This window comes from Scylla paramamosain, chromosome 8 (genome assembly GCF_035594125.1).
Source record: "Scylla paramamosain isolate STU-SP2022 chromosome 8, ASM3559412v1, whole genome shotgun sequence".
Taxonomy (NCBI): Eukaryota; Metazoa; Arthropoda; class Malacostraca; order Decapoda; family Portunidae; genus Scylla; species Scylla paramamosain.
In genome coordinates, this window is record NC_087158.1 from 3572501 (window position 1) to 3591465 (window position 18965).

The 18965-nt window shown below is 37.1% G+C and overlaps 2 protein-coding genes across 35 annotated transcripts in view; both read left to right on the plus strand.

Moving 5' to 3' along the window:
* Nucleotides 1-15744, plus strand: part of LOC135102712 (transcription activator GAGA-like) — a 17116-nt gene extending 1372 nt beyond the window's left edge. For both annotated transcript variants that reach the window (XM_064008202.1, XM_064008203.1), the window contains exons 2-7: nt 1217-1307; nt 2845-3042; nt 3715-3999; nt 12141-12299; nt 13585-13683; nt 14211-15744. In XM_064008202.1, coding sequence (XP_063864272.1) covers nt 1217-1307; nt 2845-3042; nt 3715-3999; nt 12141-12299; nt 13585-13683; nt 14211-14420 — 1042 coding nt within the window. In that variant the 3' untranslated portion in view covers nt 14421-15744. The remainder of the gene's footprint in view (nt 1-1216; nt 1308-2844; nt 3043-3714; nt 4000-12140; nt 12300-13584; nt 13684-14210) is intronic.
* Nucleotides 15745-18163: 2419 nt separating this feature from the next.
* The window catches only part of LOC135102710 (zinc finger and BTB domain-containing protein 7C-like), an 83029-nt gene continuing 82227 nt past the window's right edge, over nt 18164-18965 (plus strand). For 32 of the 33 annotated variants that reach the window (XR_010269746.1, XM_064008196.1, XM_064008182.1 and 29 more), the window contains exon 1: nt 18164-18321. The gene's annotated coding sequence lies outside the window, so the exon portion shown is untranslated. Of the gene's footprint in view, nt 18322-18480; nt 18811-18965 lie in introns of those variants that run through there. The other variant, XM_064008168.1, reaches the window with a different exon arrangement.

An 18965-nucleotide genomic window follows, 5' to 3' on the forward strand; every position in this document is an offset into this window, starting at 1 on the left:
ATTACACACTTACACTGGTGATGTTGGGACATAAATGTTCAATATGAGTCTGCTGTATGTAGCATCAGTTAGTGTGGGCTTTACCGTTAATTTTATCAGTTTTCTTCCCTTGTATTTTTACCCCCATCAGGTTGAGAATCCTTTATCCAAAATGCTGAAAACTAGAAGTTCCAGATTTCACATTTTTCAGATTTTGGAATATTCATTCCCACAGTTCTGTTTACAATGGATTTTTTTTCTTTTTTTCTTTTTTCTTTTTTTTTTCACAAATTATGATTTGAAACTTCATACAAAATGTATTTGAAAATGCTTCACCAATCTTGATGTTATATAATAATGGAATTTTTTATATTTCTGTGCTGATTTTTGTATCATAGTGAAATGAGAATATTGTCAAACCATTGATGCTGTCAACACTTCAAATGCTGCATATTTTGGAAGTTTTCAGACTTGGGAAGTTAGACTTAGAGATGCTGAAGGCATAGTGTTGGTTTACCTGACACCACACCCTGCTTTTTTTTTTTTTTTTTATTATACTGTTTTATGCAAGGTCATAGTATTGCTGAGGTACAGACATGAAAAAACTTGCCATCCTCTGTTCATTGTAAACATGCATCACATTAGCCTTGAGGTGTCAAAATATCACCAAAAAACTCTTCTTCAGTATGATCACAGCTGTAGTAGGTAGGCAGTTCTGTCTGTTTTCTGTGGTTGTATCAGCTGCTGATAAAAGTTGTTGAGTCAAGATTATCTGTATTTGTATTGTAATCTATTTGTATATACCAGGCTAAGATCCTCCTTAATTTAAGGTTCCCCATCATGTCTTGTCATGTTGTAGGAATGTAAATACAGTATAGAGGGTTTCCAGTCACCTTGTTTCATCCTTTGAGTCACCTGTGATGTAGAGGGAATATAGGGAAAGTATTTTCTAACCTGGTCATAGATTGTTCAGTTAGACTGTTCCTCTTTTTCACAAAAAGATACCTATAAATATTATTTCATTACTTTTAACATTTGTGAGGAGTTTTTTAAATATTTCCCTATCCTTTTTAATGATGAATATTTTTTTCACAATAAAGATAGGGATTAGTTTTAGTGATAAAATTTATAATGATTATGATCAGTATACACACAAAATTGTCTTGATCAAAATATTTTTTATTATGAAACATTTCGCTGTTTGACTTTTGTAATGCATTGTCTTTTTCTCCTTCAGATCAGCAGCAATGACGGAGGAAATATTATCTCTGAAATGGAACAACCATCGTACAACATTTTTTCATGTCCTCTCCAATGTTAGACTAAAGGTAACTGTCTGGCTTGTGTTTTCTTAAGAATTCAAATCTTTATGTATGCATGCAGAAATGAACCAGAGCATACTATTTATTTGTTTGTTAGGACTTGACGCCTAATTTTTGTTAAAAGTAAGAAAACTTATCAATAAGTTATAACCACCAAAAAATAAACTAATAATAATAATGATAAAATTAATATCTGGTCAAACTGCTAAGTATCAAAAGTTTCACTTCGTTAATGCAAGTTCAAAAAAGAAACAACATGAAACAAAGTTCCTTACCTGTGCACATCATTACTGGAAAATTTTGGGGTGTAATCTTTCACTGTGAGATGATTAGCTATGCATTCATCACCAGTAATCCTAATTTTTTCCTTGAATTAAGCAGTCATAAAAATCATGGAACAGGGGCTTGTCTTAACCAAGGATAACAGCCTACAAAAAAAAAAATGACTTCTGATTTAGTACAAGAAGTCCACCATTTTCACAGGAAAGATTAAAAAAGGAAACAAGGAATTTAAACATATGTGAGAGATGTTGAACACCAAGTCTCATTGAATTCATATTTAGTCAGACACATGTAAATCTGGTGAGCATTACATTAGATTTGGATAGCTGTTTAGGTCAGTCAACCAAAAGGGATGTATTGTATCTATAGCCCTCAAGAGGCATACTCAGATGCCACAATAGCATATGAGGGTAAGTACTTTTCTGCATGGAATACTAAGGTGGACTAGGGAGGAAGATAGACATTGATGCTGTAGAGTTCCTCTCTGTTATAGGCACAGTTGTTGAAATATTAATCTAATTGTTCTAAGAAATGTGGATGTGGATTATAAATACTTTGTATAAATGAGTGACTAAATTATGATAAAGTTTTAAGGCAGGTTTAGAACTCATGACCATCACTAGCCTTTCTGAACCCACTGCAGGTCCAATTTGGCATAAGGACTTGTTACTAGTATCATGATAAGTAATGTGCACTGTAAGGAGTTTGTGATGAAAATGGTTGTATATACATCAGAGATCAATGGTGAATACCTCACCTTTTGTAGTAATAACCTGGGCTAATAGCTGATAGAAGGTTGTGTGGTGGGTCCTGGAGTCCTGGAGTCTCCTGTCCCTTTTCTTGTTTCTTGTACTATAATGGCAAATGGCAACAGTAAAAGCAACTAAAAATCACACCTCTGAAATGTAACTAAAATGTTGATAGTATTTGAAGAGTGGATAGGGTAGAGTAGTTGAAACTAAGTAGAAGAAAGGCAGATGATGGTGACATGTTCAAAAGTTTCTAGAAAAGTTAAGATGAGTTCCCAAGAATGGACTTGCAGAGCTTTACAGATAGGTTGCTAATAATCCTGTAGCTTGGCAGGCTGCCATGAGTAGACAATGGATAACCCATGGAAATACAAAGCTTATCTTTTGAAATAATGATTAATGCAAAGGGAGATTTGTATTTGTAAATCTGTTTCATTTCACTGTCACACATGAAATTAAAAGCAGTTTTATCAATTTAACTGAGAGGGATGTTTTTTACCTGCAATTTTCAGGAGGCATACTCTGATGCCACAGTGGCATGTGAGGGCAAATTTTTCCCAGTGCACAAACTGGTGATGTCCTCCTGCAGTGATTATTTTGAGCAGATCTTCCAAGTGGTACAGTGTCGGCATCCTGTCATTGTACTCAAGGACATAACCCATCAACACATGGATCTACTCCTCAGCTACATGTACCTTGGAGAGGTCAAGGTGTGTGTGTGTGTGTGTGTTTGTGTATGTATTTAGTAGATATGATATTTGTTCTTTTCCAGTCAAGTAGCATATCACTTCCATTCAGAGGAATGTTGTGTATTAATTTATTAAGGATCCTAGCTTTTGCTTCCATCCACTTTCTCCATGAAAATGTTGAATGGTCACAGAAGTTTAACTTCCTGCTCTTTCTATATGAAAGATTTATTTGTTCCAAGCAGATATCTCACATATTTCTCATGCAATACAAATTTGAAATGTTGTCATGATTATTTTGAGGTACATGCAATGTTGTCTTGATTATTTTGAGATATGCAGATATGCAGATTAGTTTTTTCCATTCATTTAACTGACACAGCCTTGATCCTTCATGAAACTATTTTTTCATCAGCTTGGAACTCAGCCATTTTAGTAAAAACTTTGTATATATATATATATATATATATATATATATATATATATATATATATATATATATATATATATATATATATATATATATATATTTGTATTTTATGACAGCCATTTAACATCCTCTCTCTTGTTTCAAAAACAATTGTAAATATTGTGAATGAATTTGTCCAGATTACCTAATATGAAAGATATATTTTTAGCAATTTCATGCTGCTCCATTATAATTCTTTACTATTTATTGACCTTTGTCATGTTCAGGTAGCTCGAGGGGACCTCCAAGGATTGCTCAGAGCTGCAGAGTGCCTCAGAATCAAGGGTCTGGCTGTTCCTGATGAGGCCCCAGTAAAAGAGGAGATGTCCCCTTCAGTTACAGAGTCTGAAGGAGATCCCAGCCCTCCCAGAAAACGTCTCAGGGCAGAGGAGGTGGTCAGTCCTCCGGAGATAACTCACCTGCCTGCCCCTCCTCAGCCGACTCAGACGACTACTGCAGACTTTTCTTCACAATACCAGGATCAAGAAAACAGGGAATTCTTTGACCTCCAGGTCAGCACTTGTTGGTATTCATCTTGATAAAACTTTACAGTTATCTGATAAGTTCAGATTTACTGAAAAGTGTAGTGATAATCACTGTATCTCCTTTTTCTTTATATATCTATTTAGGAAAATATTGCAGGCTCAAGGATCAGAAATCATGAGTCAGTTACGAGGTAATATCAGCAAAACTCTAACATGGTACAAAAAATGTGTGAAAAAGAGGAAAAATGACTGACTAATTTGATAGTACAGAGGTGTTAAGCCTCAGGTAAAGAAGTCTCTCTCTCTCTCTCTCTCTCTCTCTCTCTCTCTCTCTCTCTCTCTCTCTCTCTCTCTCTCTCTCTCTCTCTCTCTCTCTCTCTCTCTCTCTCTCTCTCTCTCTCTCTCTCTCTCTCTCTCTCTCCTTTTCAGGTTATGCACGCTTTTATTTAAGATGGCAGTTGGAAAGCATAAGACAGGTTTGTTTGCCTATTCATGGACTTAGGAGTGGGTGTAGCCAAAGTCCAGGAGGTATAGCCCTGAATTATGAGATGCTCTCTCTCTCTCTCTCTCTCTCTCTCTCTCTCTCTCTCTCTCTCTCTCTCTCTCTCTCTCTCTCTCTCTCTCTCTCTCTCTCTCTCTCTCATGCACATTTTTTCCTTTCTCCCTCTCTCTTTCTCAGGCTATACATGCCTTTATTCATAAAATTTATTAAGATGGCTGGCTGAAAGCATAAGACAGGTACGTTTGCTTATTCATTATTATTATTATTATTATTATTATTAAACATAACGGAGAAGGCAGAGTGGGACGACCGCAAGCGCTATAAGTTGCCAGATGACAACCCCCACCCACCTTGATCGTAGAAAGAAGAAAGGAAAAGCAATTAGCACAATAGTAGGATGAAATCAGAGCAGGAGGAGAAAATAGGTTAAACAATTATAAAGAACGCCTCAACGAACTGAGAATTATTAAAACTCACAAAAAAAATTCAACAAAAAAAATCAACAATTCTGACTTATTTAATATATGTCAGACAACACGAGTAAATGTAGTATAACTACTTAAAACTTGATGGTATAAAATCACAGGTATAGTTACATAATTTATCACCGGTATAGCTGCAAAAGCAACCAGAGTTTAATTGACTAGACTCTTCAAGATTTTGTTTGAAGCAGACTTGAATTTTTGCACATCACTCGCAGTGCATGTGCCCTCGTCAAGCATGTTCCAAAGTCTTACAGCACAAGGAACAAAGCTTCGCTGAAACTGACTGGTGTGACACCTAACCTGCTGTAAGCAGCGCGCATGTGAATTTGACGCAAGTCGAGTGTTTCTGGTGGGCACAAATGCATTTGGGATGGAGGCATTCAGCGGGTGAAGCTGGTTGGCATGGATCTTATATAGCATGCAGACACTGCTGACATTGCGTCGGTGACCAAGATCCCAAGCTGCTTCGCCACCACAGAGGAACCTAGCAGAAGAGACAACTCTGTCAATGAGACGGAGGTGGGACACAGCTGCGGAAGACCACACAGGAGCACAATACTCCAGCAGTGGAAGAATAAAACACCGGAAGCAGCTGGCAGAGATAGACCGGTCACCAAAAATCCGGTAAGCCTTCCTCACAACGCCAAGCTTTTGCGAGGCAGAACTGACAAGACGCCTGATGTGCCGTTCAAAAGACAGTTTTGAGTCGAATCTGACACCCAAAATATCAAGCTCATCACATACTGTAAGAGGCGCGCCATCAACAAGCAGAGGGCCGTGAAGGGGATTTAGCGTGCGAGAGCGTGAAATACACAAGCATTTTGATTTTGATGCATTCAGTTTCATGTTCCAGGTGCGACACCAGTCAGATATACGTCTGAGATCCTCATTCAGGGATGTATTAACATCAAGACGTGAATTCGGTGACTCAACAGTAGCAACAAGTGTCACATCATCTGCATATCTGTAAATAGGATTGCTAGTGATTTGTAGTAGATCGGAAGTGTAGACATTGAACAGCAGAGGTCCCAGTACGCTACCCTGGGGAACACCTGAGTGGACGCTGTACCAGTCACTGTAGCAACTATCAACGCACACACGGTGGGTGCGGTGGGTCAAAAATTGAGTCAAGATGAACAGTACCGGGCCACCGACACCAAAAGATTGCAGCTTCCTGAGAAGACCGGCATGGTTGACTCGGTCAAAAGCTGCAGAGAAATCAAGTTGGACTACCCTGGCTTCATGCCCACAGACAAGAGCTTGCTGAATCTTATGAGAGATAGTGAGTAGCGCATCTGTAGTCCCTAGGTTCTTCCGATAAGCAAACTGATTAGCTGGTATCAAATTAGAGTGTTCAAGGTAACGAGAGAGACGACCAGAAATAACATGTTCAAAGATCTTAGAAAGTAACGGCGTGATAGAGATGGGTCTATAGTTGCTGGCATCAGATGATGGAGAGCCTTTAGGGATCGCTGTGATGTTCGCATTTCTCCAGCACATGGGGAAACTACCGGTCAGGATTAGGCGTCTGAAGACTGCACTCAGTTTGGGAGCAAGAACTGCAGCTGTTTCCTTCAGAAACATAGGAAACATCCCAAGCGGATCCGTGCCGCCATGGGAGTCGAGTGCTAAAAGTAGTCTCATGACTTCCTTAGACCTAAAAGCCAGTTTTGTCAAGACTGGCATGGCGGGAGGCAACTCGCTGGTGGGGGCTGGAGCTCGACAGAGCTTGGAGTCAAAGTGTTTCATCAGCAGATCAGCTTTGCCTTCATTCATGGACTTATATAATGGAGCAGGCTTTCTACACCATGCAACACAACCCTCCTGTATCTATGCCTCTCAGAGGCTGACTGCTGGAGGTTTGTAGCCGTGGAATCTCAAGCCAGACTCAATGTGGTGCAGTACAATAAGTTTTGAATTAAATTTAAACTCTAAACTAGTGTTTTAAAATAAACTGCTGTAGCCCCTTTTCACCTAGCAGCAAGTAGGTAAAGGATGTAACCCAAGGGGTTGTGGCCTCGCTGTCCTGGTGTGTGGTGTGTGAGCGGTCTCAATCCTACCCAAAGATTGATCACTAAGAGCTCTGAGCTCTTTCCATAGGGTAATGGCTGGCTGGGTGACCAGCAGACAACCATAGGTGAATGACACACACACACACACACACACACACAAACACACACACACACACACACACACACACACACACACACACACACACACACACACACACACACACACTCAACAGCTACAGCTAGAGAGTGTGCAGAAAAGGGCGTGCAGGGTCATCCTTGGCCCTGCATACACCACCTATGAAGAAGCCCTGACCACCCTGAGTCTGTCCAGAATATCCACCAGGCACCGAGAGGCTCTGGAGAAGTTTGGGAAGGGACTACTGCATCATCCGCGTCTCAGAGACATGCTGCCGCCCGACGCGCCTCGCCCTGTCCGTGCCACCAGACACCACAACAAAATAACGCCCCTGAAGGCGCCGCGCACGGACCGGTACAGACTCAGTGCGATTCCCACCATGGTGCGAGCCATCAATCAATAGTATTTCCCTCCTAGATTAGTCTTACCGTTAGGATTAATGTTAAGTTTTTCCCCATCCCCTATGTACATTTTCAGTTTGTCAACTGCCTAAATAATAAACCGTTTATTATTATTATTATTATTATTATTACACACACACACACACATCTCACTTGTTCCTGTCTTCTCTCCAGTCAAAAAATGAGGATAGAACACAGGAACAAGCAAGGAGATTCATTTGGAAAATTGTGGATATGAAAGTGAGGAAATGGTGGAACAAAGATGCCATGGAAGATCACCAAGCGGAAGCTTAAAAGTTATGTATACAAATATAGATGGTTTGGTGTAGAGCCTATTGTAACTTAAAGACTACCTAAAGAACAATAAACCAGACGTCAACTTAAAGAGTACCTAAAGAACAATAAACCAGATGTAGTATGTTTAATAGAAACCAGACTAAAAGAGGAAATAAAGATGAGGTTTGCAAAGGAAGGATATAGCACATGGAGAAGAGACAGAAAAGGAAAGGGAGGAGGAGCGATGATATTGGTAAAAGAGGACATCGTTATTGAGGAAATGAAATATGGTGATGGAATGGCAGAAACATTGAGTGTTGTGATTAAGGTCAAAGGAAGTAAAAAAAAAAAATACATATATTGTGACATACAAACCACCAAAAACTAATGCATGGGAGACCAATAGGTATAAAATTATGCAACTAGAAACAAGAAATAGCATAGAAAAAATAAGGAAAAGTAACAAAAAGCTCTTAGTAGGTGATTCCAGCACTAAAGGAATTACACTGGCAGGAGGTGGAAGTGAAAGAAAATGTTGGGTCATGGAGCAAAGAACTTATGCATACCATAAGATGAACAGTGGCATACTGGGGGGCAGGCATATAGCCATGCCCCCAACCCCCCCCACCCCCTTTTTTTTTTTTTTTTTTTTTTTTTTTTTTTTTTTTTTTTTTTTTTTTTTCCTGTAGGGTCTGTAGACTTCAGGGGAGCTGCTGCTATGCCCTGTTAGTGATGCAGGTAAATTTATTTATATTGGTATCCATAGTAGGGACCATGTCACCACCCAAACTCATAAATATAATCATTAGATGAAAATATTAGGAAAATGAATGTTAGTGTTACGTTATGTTTTGAGGGTAAAGTTTTGCAGTCCAAATTATGGAAGTGAACAAGATTAAAAGCAATGTTCGCACAAGTAAAGTAAAATTAGTACTTTTCAGAATATTTAAATTCTCCAGATTTAAATACTACCAACAAACTTCTAAAATGTACAAGATATATATATATATATATATATATATATATATATATATATATATATATATATATATATATATATATATATATATATATATATATATATATATATATCATTGCATGTATGTATGAAAAAATAATAAACTTGACCTAACGGTCTAACCCAAATCCCCAAACTGTATGGAATCTGCACTTGCAAAAAATCTGAACATGAAGAGAGAGAGAGAGAGAGAAAGAAAAAAGAAAAAAAAAAAAAAAAAATATATATATATATATATATATATATATATATATATATATATATATATATATATATATATATATATATATATATATATATATATATATATGTAATGGTTCCCACCACCACCCCCTTTTTTCAAATTTCTGGGTACACCACTGATGGTGAATACAATGAGACAATGGGTGAACGAACCTAAAAGATGCAGAGGAGAAGAAGAACCATCACAGTTGGACTTAGTATTTATTTAAAAAAATAGAAAGTAGACCAAGTATACATTGTCTGTTTATGAAAACCCCAGAAAGTAGACCAAGTATACATTGTCTGAGTCCACTGGGAAGAAGTGATCAGGAGGAAACAGTGTTGTACAGGAATGAACAATTTAGAAATAGGAGACAGAACTATGCTAAGGCAAAATTTACAGAACTTAATAAATTTTATGGAAAAATCAACTGGAAAGTAGTGCAAAAAAAAAGAGATATTTTTGAGCAAGTATAGTGAGTGGGTGCAACAGTTTGTACAAAGTTAATAAGCATGAGTGGTATAATGCCAAGTGTGTAGAAGCAAAAAAATTAATAAAAATCAAAGAATAGCACATGAAGGAAAATTATGAGAAAACTTAACAAAAATACAGAAAGACAAGGAATGAATATGGTGTAATAAAAAAGAGAAGAAGAAAGAAATGTTGAAAGTGACATAGTAAGAAAATGCAAGGAAGACCCCAAACTCTTCTACAAATATGTAAATGGAAAAATGAAACAGGGATGACATAAACAAGTTAAGAAGAGAAGGAAGAATTTATGAAACTACTGAGGAGATAAGTTAACTAATGAATGAGAGTTTTTAATTTGTGCTTACAAAGGAAACTTTTGTGGCACCAAAAGTGGTATCACAGAATGAGGGAATACAGGAGATACATATAGAGACAAGAATTCAAGAAACTGCTGGAAGAACTGGATGTTAGAATAGCTATGAGTCCAGATCAAGTGAATGGATGGATATTAAAAGAATGTAGAAAACAAATGGAGGAACTCATATGTGATATAATCAACAGCTCATTGAAAGAAGGAAAAGTACCAAGGGAATGGAAAAGCGCTAACATAGGCCCAATATACAAAGGGGGAAATAAAATGGAACCTTTAAATTACAGATCAGTGTCACTAACAAGTATTGTAAGCAAGCTTTTTGAAATAGTAATTAAAGATAGATGGATGTAATATTTAGAAGATGAAAAGATAATTACAGAAAAGCAATTTGGATTCAGAAAATGGAGATCCTGTGTTACAAATTTACTGAGCTTTTATACAAAAATAATAAATGGAGTGCAAGAGAGGGACAGATGGGTTGATGCGGTATACATGAATCTCAAAAATGCATTTGATAAAGTTCCCCACAAAAGTCTTATGTGGATGTTAAAGAATGAAGGAGGACTAAAGGGAGCAACATTGAGATGGTTAGATGATTATTTACAAGGGAGAGAAATGAGAACAGTAATCAGACACTAATTCAAGTTGGTGCAAAGTGACAAGTGGATTACCGCAAGGATCTGTGTTGGCACCTATTATGTTTCCAGTTTATGTAAATGATATGACAGGGGATCTAAATAGTTATATAAACCTTTTTTGCTGATGATGCAGAAATATTGAAAATAATAAAGGATGAAAATGACTGCAAGAAGTTACAAAAGGATATTGACAAGATACATGCATGGAGCCAAAGATGGAAATTAGAATTTAATGTCAGAAAATGCCATGTGTTGGAAATACGAAAAAATAAAAAGAGACCTTCATGGAATTACAAAATGGAAGGAGAAATAATAATGAAAAGTAATGAAGAAAAAAATTTGGGAGTAATAATCCAGGACACTCTATTACCTGAAAGGCTTATAAACAGAATATTCAGCTCTACATACAGCTTGTTAATAAACATTAGGGTGACATTTAACTATTTAGATAAAGAAATGATGAAAAAACTATAACAAGCATGATATGACCTAAATTTGAATATGCAGTAGTAGTTTAGGCTCCATATAGAAAAAAAAGATATATGGAAACTGGAAAGAATACAGAGGATAGTAACAAAGATGGTACCAGAACTGAAAGACTTAAGCTATGAAGAAAGACTTGAAGAGATTGGTTTACCAACACTACAAGAGAGAAGAGAAAGAGGAGACCTGATAACAATGTACAAATTACAAATTTGTAAGCAGTATAGGAAGAATAGACAGAAATAACTTGATACCACAGGTGTAGGAGGGAGAAAGATGGATGAGGGGGGCATGGGAGGAAAATAAAGAAGAGTGGATGTTCAAGTGACATCAAGAAATATAGCTTCCCACATCAAACTGTTAAAATCTGGAATGATTTAAAGGAAGAGGTGGTTGTGCACGTATGTTTAAAGAGAAACTGGATAAATATGGTCATGGAAATAGGACAAATCGAGCTTTGGCTCGTGTACTGTACAATACAACTAGGTAAATACACACACACACACACACACACACACACACACACAGACACACATATATAGACACACAAAGGCAAGAAGGGGAACAAAAGACTCATTAAGACCAGCCAAAGAAACAAGGAGGAAGAGAAACAGAAGAGGTAGAAAGAAAGGTGGGAGGGGGTTGAGGCTGGAGACTGATTATGGGGATTAAGAGAGAGGAAGCTAGAGGAAGAACAAGTCACTATTGGAGGAGGAAGGAGGGGAAGAAGTAAGGTCACTATACTGCAACTACTATTATTAGTTTGCTACTACTATTACTGCTACTACTTCTGCTGAGAGAGAAAGAATGTGTGAGCTTAATTTAATGAATTTACGGATGTAGTACAAGCACAATCCATTTTAACAGATTTTATAGCCGTGTATGAAAAAGGAACCTTAAAACTATTGTTTACCTAACCTGAAATTTGTCATTCACTTTATTTTTTTTATTTTTATTTATTCATTTATTTATTTTATATATATATATATATATATATATATATATATATATATATATATATATATATATATATATATATATATATATATATAATTTATAAATAAATATATATATTTATTTATTTATTTATTTATTTATTTATTTATCTATTTATTTTATTTACTTATTTTTTTTTTTTTTTCTTCTTCAGGTTCAGCCCTTTGGAGATCCGGGCAATGGTGTGAAAGATGAAGTGAAATACAATGACATGCAGGAAAATGGTAATGTCAACAAGACAGCAGGAGTCCCCATGAACCAGAATATGGTACCGGCACAAGGAGTTGGCACCCACCAGCCTCACACAGGACAGGCAAGTGGCTATGAGTGAATGTCATTGCTGTAGCTTCTGGCTTGGAAAAATAAATGCAATACAGTCTTTATTTGACCTAAACACTGAAGAAGTCACATGCCACTGCTGCATTTTATTCTTCCTGAGTTTGTCACTGCAGAAGTTGACAGAAATCATTCTGAATTGTTTTTATTGATGTGGAGCAATTTTATGGGTAGGATTGGTATATTTGTCTTTTACATATTGCCAGTATTGTGCATTCTCTCATTTATAATCCCATCACCCACACTCGTGTCCACCAAAACTTATAAATTTCTTGTCCATCATACAAACTTAGGTAAAACATAAATGATTCTGCTGAATACATGTGTTCTTGGCAGTGATTTACTTTCTACATAGGTGTTATGATTGTTGTGATTTTTGCTGCACCAATTTTATCCCTTAAGTGGGTTTCACACCACCCAGCTTGTATCATTAGTGAATAAACCTCTTTACACAATGTATTCCCAACTGCCCCCTGACTCTTAAGAAAGTACATATTATTAAGACATATTTGTGGGCCTGTCCAGTTGTTCAGAAAGAAGACATGTCAACTGCCACATCAGTATCATCTGAGGTTGTCTCATGTTTCACACTTTGGGTTAGTGGGAGTTGCAGCATCATATGTACACAAGTTATCCTACTGGAGCATTAAGTTCCAAGGAAGAGATGCAAGAGTAGTATTCACTGCCTGACATTTAAGTATTCAGGGGAGGCAATATGTGATTGAAATGGCTACATAACACTGCATAAGCTTAATCAGTCAGACATTGTAAAGTTGACCTTTCCAACTACAGATATCCACTGGTGTGATATACAAATTTACATTGCCAGATTTGCTTTTTCTTTGTTGTTATGTTATTGTTTTGCATGAAATTCTTAATTTGGTCACATTTTGATGCATTTTTTTTTTTCTTTTTTTTCTTTTTTTTGCTTCTTATTGTTAAGAACTTATCTATTGGGCTGAGCAGTGACTTACACAGTTAAGTCATAGTATGAAAGGGGTTGATTTGCTTGAAAGAAAAGAAAGGAAAATAAAAATGAGCTCTAAATGGCATGAAGTGTTCCTGCCTAAAGTCATGTGAAAATCCTGAGTGTCAACTGTGATGTTTGTGTTCAATTTTCTTATTTTTTTCTTTTTATTTATTTATTTTTTTCAATGTTGAGATGATCATGAATAAAGCACAGTAATATTGAACAGTATATTGGAAACTCATGTAAACAGAAGCATATTGCAGCTCAAAATTTGATGAAGTATAAATTGCAGGAGCCATTGTTTGCCTGGAGTCATCCTGAAGGGAATCACCAGAACAACATGAACTACCCCATGAATGTGCTGCCCAATACACTGCCTGAACTCAACCTGGTATGGTGGTGGAGTGGCTCAGGTTTATTTTTCTGTTGCCTTCGTGGAATTTGTTCACACACACACACACACACACACACACACACACACACACACACACACACACACCAATTAGACTATATAAGCATTTGACTGCTACTGGAAAGATGTACTAGCTGATGATCATGAGGTTAGCACAAGACCCTCAAGACTGAGGATGAATTACACATGTGCACACACACACACACACACACACACACACACACACACACACACACACACACACACACACACAGATATACACACATTGTTTTAAAAATACTCAACGTTAAGATGAGAATGAGTAATGTAACATGCACACATACATGTAACTTAGTAAATTATACACTTAAAATTTCCAGTTAGCACTTTACCATTATCTTCCCTCCTCCAGTCTTTTTGATGAAAACTTATGCAGTAAGATGAAAAGTAAGAGTGATAAATGAATATATGTTTGGTGAGTGTAAGGTGCATTGAAATTTATCTATTTTTTTTTTTTCATCTTACAGAATAATGAACCTGGCAACAATCGAATAACTTCATTAAAATGTGTATACTGTGAGAAGCTATTCATCTATCCAGCAAAACTGGCCAGCCACTTAAGAACCCACACAGGGGAGAAGCCATTTGCATGTCCCTATTGTCCATACCGAGCCACACAACAGGGCAATCTCAATCGTCACGTCAAGATCAAGCACTATGTGGAGCAAGGCAACTGATTCCCAAGTAGTCATTGGTCACTGTCCATAGCTCATACTCTGAGTTACTCTTGTAAAGTTCATTGTGTCTGTACTTTCATATAAACTCTGTTAATTCAGTTATATCCACAACCCAAAGTTGATAAAAAAATAAGTTAGAACTGTGTTATAATGGACTAATTGGAGAATCTGCTGATGATTTAAATTTTTTTCATGTTAGTTAACTGGAACTAATGTTGTCACTAAATTATATGCCTATGAAGTACAGCTATTACCTAAACATATTTGAAATAATTGGTAAAGGCTTGATGCCATTTTTTTTTATTTATTTATTTATTTTTTTTTCATTTATTTATTATTTTTTTATTTATTTTATTTTTTTATTAAAAAATCAAGCCAGTTTGAGAATCAGTGCTATACCTGTGAGTTATCAGCTTCCTGTGATTAGTGGGGCTGGATGATGCAGTGGTTGAGGCTGCCACTTCTACCCTGCAGGTTGGGCATCACCGAGGAGGAGAAATAGTGGTCTCCACAGCCCTTATTGGGTTTCTTGACTTGTTTTCTCTCTCTCTCTCTCTCTCTCTCTCTCTCTCTCTCTCTCTCTCTCTCTCTCTCTCTCTCTCTCTCTCTCTCTCTCTCTCTCTCTCTCTCTCTCTCTCTCTCTCTCTCTCTCTCTCTCTCTCTCTCTCTCTCTCTCTCTCTCTCTCTCTCTCTCTCTCTCTCTCTCTGATGTTGTCAGGCCACAATGTCAGACACCTTTCACAGACTCGGCATTGCATGAATATTTGGTATCACCTACTTAGTGATCAACTGGCTTTAAGATTTTTTTTTTTAATTGTGAAGGCTCACTCCAGTATACTGAAGGCCATTATAGCAAAGTTTAATTAACAGCCTAGAGTTATTCAATCATGTATAGTTATCAATTGTCAATATTGTTATATGTATGAATATTTCCACTAATTTTTTGGCTATAGATTATGTATATTATATTTATATTTTGCTTTAAAATACCTTTTAAATGTTTATATATATATATATATATATATATATATATATATATATATATATATATATATATATATATATATATATATATATAATGTGTGTGTGTGTGTGTGTGTGTGTGTGTGTGTGTGTGTGTGTGTGTGTGTGTAATACATAAACAGCATGTTTTTTTTTTTATTTTAAAGTTATTTAAAATGCTATCTGGGAATAGTAGCTTTGAAAAAGGTTCCTTTAAACCAAAAATCATGTAGGTAATTAATATGTTCATATGGTAAAATCAAGCTATACCACAATGAGTCATAATGATGCATGTAGATGACTCAAATAGACAAAGAAAGAATTTAATTCTCTTATTGACCTTTAAGTTAACATGTGCCAACTGCCAGACAGACAGACAGGGCTGAGTAATTATGTGGCACAGTGCTTGTCTAACAACTGAAAATGCAAGTTTGATCTTGTTTCATGGCAGTTTCTTGGCAAGAAAGATAGCACTCTCTTGTAGCAGAGCAGAGTAATATGGTCCTTACAAGTACCCAGCTTGGGGAATTCTTTTCTTTGATCCTGAAACAGCAGGAATCATGCAACCCTATTCATGAAAAAATAACATTCCAATCAGGTATTGTATGCACAGGTGTAATGAATAATTATTTCTGGAATGGAGTGCAGATGAGTTGATGAGGTCAATGAAGATAGAGTTTTGGAGTGAATGTATTATATTGTAGGGTTTGTGAGTGTTATTTACAGTTGAGAAGGAAACAGTTGAGAGTGTAGTTGATATCCATAGTGTACATGGAAGAAATTAAAATGAAGGAAAATTATAAGGTTATGCAGTGAGTTAGTAAATGGAAATACTTTGCTTAAAAGAGTAATATGAATAAGTACATGATTTTTTAAATATGTGTATTCATGCATGCACACTTACTACAAAAGACCAGAAATGGTCTACATCACACTTAAAGATAAACAAAGTTATAAGAAAATATCATTCACATCATTTGTGTAGGGGGCTAATGCATTTAACTCAAATCCAAGGCCTGACAGACAATTTGCACTTCAGTCCTTTCATGCACTAGTCCCTGTTCACTTAGCAAATAACAGGTACCAGGCTAAAAATGAAGGAAGGGTAGATGAAAGGTCAGCTAATAGAAGTGGTGAGTTCCCTTACCCCTGTTTGAATCCTGTCAGAATCTGGTTCATCTTTTCAAACATTATTGAGTTACAGAATTTCGCTCATATGCTGCTCATCAACCTTATATGTCTGTCTTGCATTTGGGCAAAAATTTTCACTGGTGTGAAATATCATTATCTTACCAGATCTGCTTCTTGACTTCTGCCATTTAGCCAAAAATATTTTTTAACACTTTACCTTTATTTCATCCAGATAGTACCTCTGCCATCTTCAAAGCTCAACTTTTCTTCAGACCTTTGCTGACAACATAACACTGGATGATTCTGGGCCTGTTCCTCCATCTCCACCAGACTATAATGTTATATGTTTAATTTTTTTTTTTTTTCTATGCCTTCTCTAGGCAGTGGTGGAAAGTCATTGATCTAAAACATATTAACGATGGAGTTCCACAGGACTCAGTCTGTCTCCCACTTTTTTTTTTTTTATTTCTGTCATTCATGAACTATCCACACAGCCAGACTTCTTGTCCTATCCACTCTTGATACTGATACCACTATCCTGCATTTCTCTATGTCATACTGCACTATAACCAACTCGGCGGGAATTCAATAATTCACAAATACCTGACAGAGTACCTTTAGCTTCTGATCTTTCTATAATTTCTCAATTGGAGAGGGTAGACCTTGTGTTGTTCATTGCCTCAATATTTTTTTTCTACTTATTTATGCAAGATAACTTTCCAGACAATTATCCCCTCTTCTACTTTTCCCTTCCTCTACGCTGATTATACTACTCGTGCTGTCTTTCTTCTCAACTGGAAATAACACACCCTAATTTATTTTAATCTATTTAATAGTTTATTTCATAGTTCATGATTAGTCTGTTTTTGCTGAAGCAGTTTCCAGTCCCTTCCCGAAAAGCATACGTACATCAGCAAGTGTTAGAGCAATGTCATCACAACCTATAATAGTTAGTGTGGTGCTGATATTGAATGGCATGAATACACCATCAAAGACTGGTTGCGACCGCCATGGCATGCATGACAGTTGACAACTTGACACGTGCTGGTAAATAACTGCTGAAGTACAATGAATTAATAAAGGAAGTTAAAATTCAGTCTACACTGACGTAAAATATCTATAATGAGTACTTTAGCTTGACGTAGAGTAGTTAATTATCTAGAACTAGGAAAAATCAGTCATTAACACACAAGCAATAAAAAAAATAGTAAATAAAACTCCATTTATTTTGCTTTTGTTGCAGCCCAGCTGATCCTTGATTGTGCTGGTCAGCGTTTCCTCTTTTGAGGAATTTCCTTGATTTCAAGGAATTTTTGGTCTAATGAAGCACTCCAAGGAGTTGTTAAAGAAATTTGTGAAATCTAAAAATCATTAGGGAAAGCTTGCCTTGAAACACTTCGATAGGTATCTATCACCTGAACCTGAAATAGCGCCATGTTATTAATAATACAAAAGATATTGGCTTTAATGCATATGGCAACACAACCAATGAGTGACCGCCATTACCACTTGAGAGATCCCTTTGTTTGACGCATTTATTAGTTTAACTCATAAATACAGGGTTACCAAGATGGGAATATTGGCAAAAAACATGGATATAGGATTATGTGGCTACGCCTGACATGTAATAAGTGTAGCAGAGGATTAGGAGTGTAAATAGCCAGGACGTGGCGGGAGTGGGAGAGCGCAGGTCAGGATCGACGCGACGCTTCCACCGACGCCGGATGACCGCGCCTCTCAACAATTTATTTATCTTCCGCCGCGACAGGTACTTATCTCACTCTAACAACAACACAGGTTGGCTCAACTAAGCCACCTGCATGGTTGTAGGGTGTGCAGGGGGGGTTGTGGGCATTGGTTGGTGTGGTACGGGTGATTCAGTAGGTGGCGGGAGGCTTTGGTCCGCCCGGGGTGAGCAGGAGCCATTTTCCTAGCCGCCTCCCGCGCCGCCACCACCGCTAATGTCCGAGTACCAGTCATCCATTTCTTAATTCTAATTTATTCCTGCACCCATACGCCTCGAGTGAAGGGAAGTTAATTATATGCATGTGTTTTTCGGGGAATAATTTTTGGTTTTGGTTTAAAACGATGACTATGATGGTAGGAAGCCATGACCGAGGAGCGGCGGGAAGGGAGAGCCTGGTTGATGCTTTATTCCACCTGTTGTTGTGTTATATTTAGACCAGTGGCGTATACGGCGTGTGATGTGGGCGACACTTAAGAGGAATGCACATGTGAAAACGATACTCTTATCAAGGTAGGGGAGAGTTGGGGCTAGATACGCGGGTGATCCCTTATCTTGGTGGGCGGACGGGGGGTGGTGGAGGTGGGGGTGAGTTGGTTCCGCCGTCCGTGGGGTGTGGCGGCATCAGATGAATGCCACAACAGTCGGTTACTTGTGCGAGATTTATC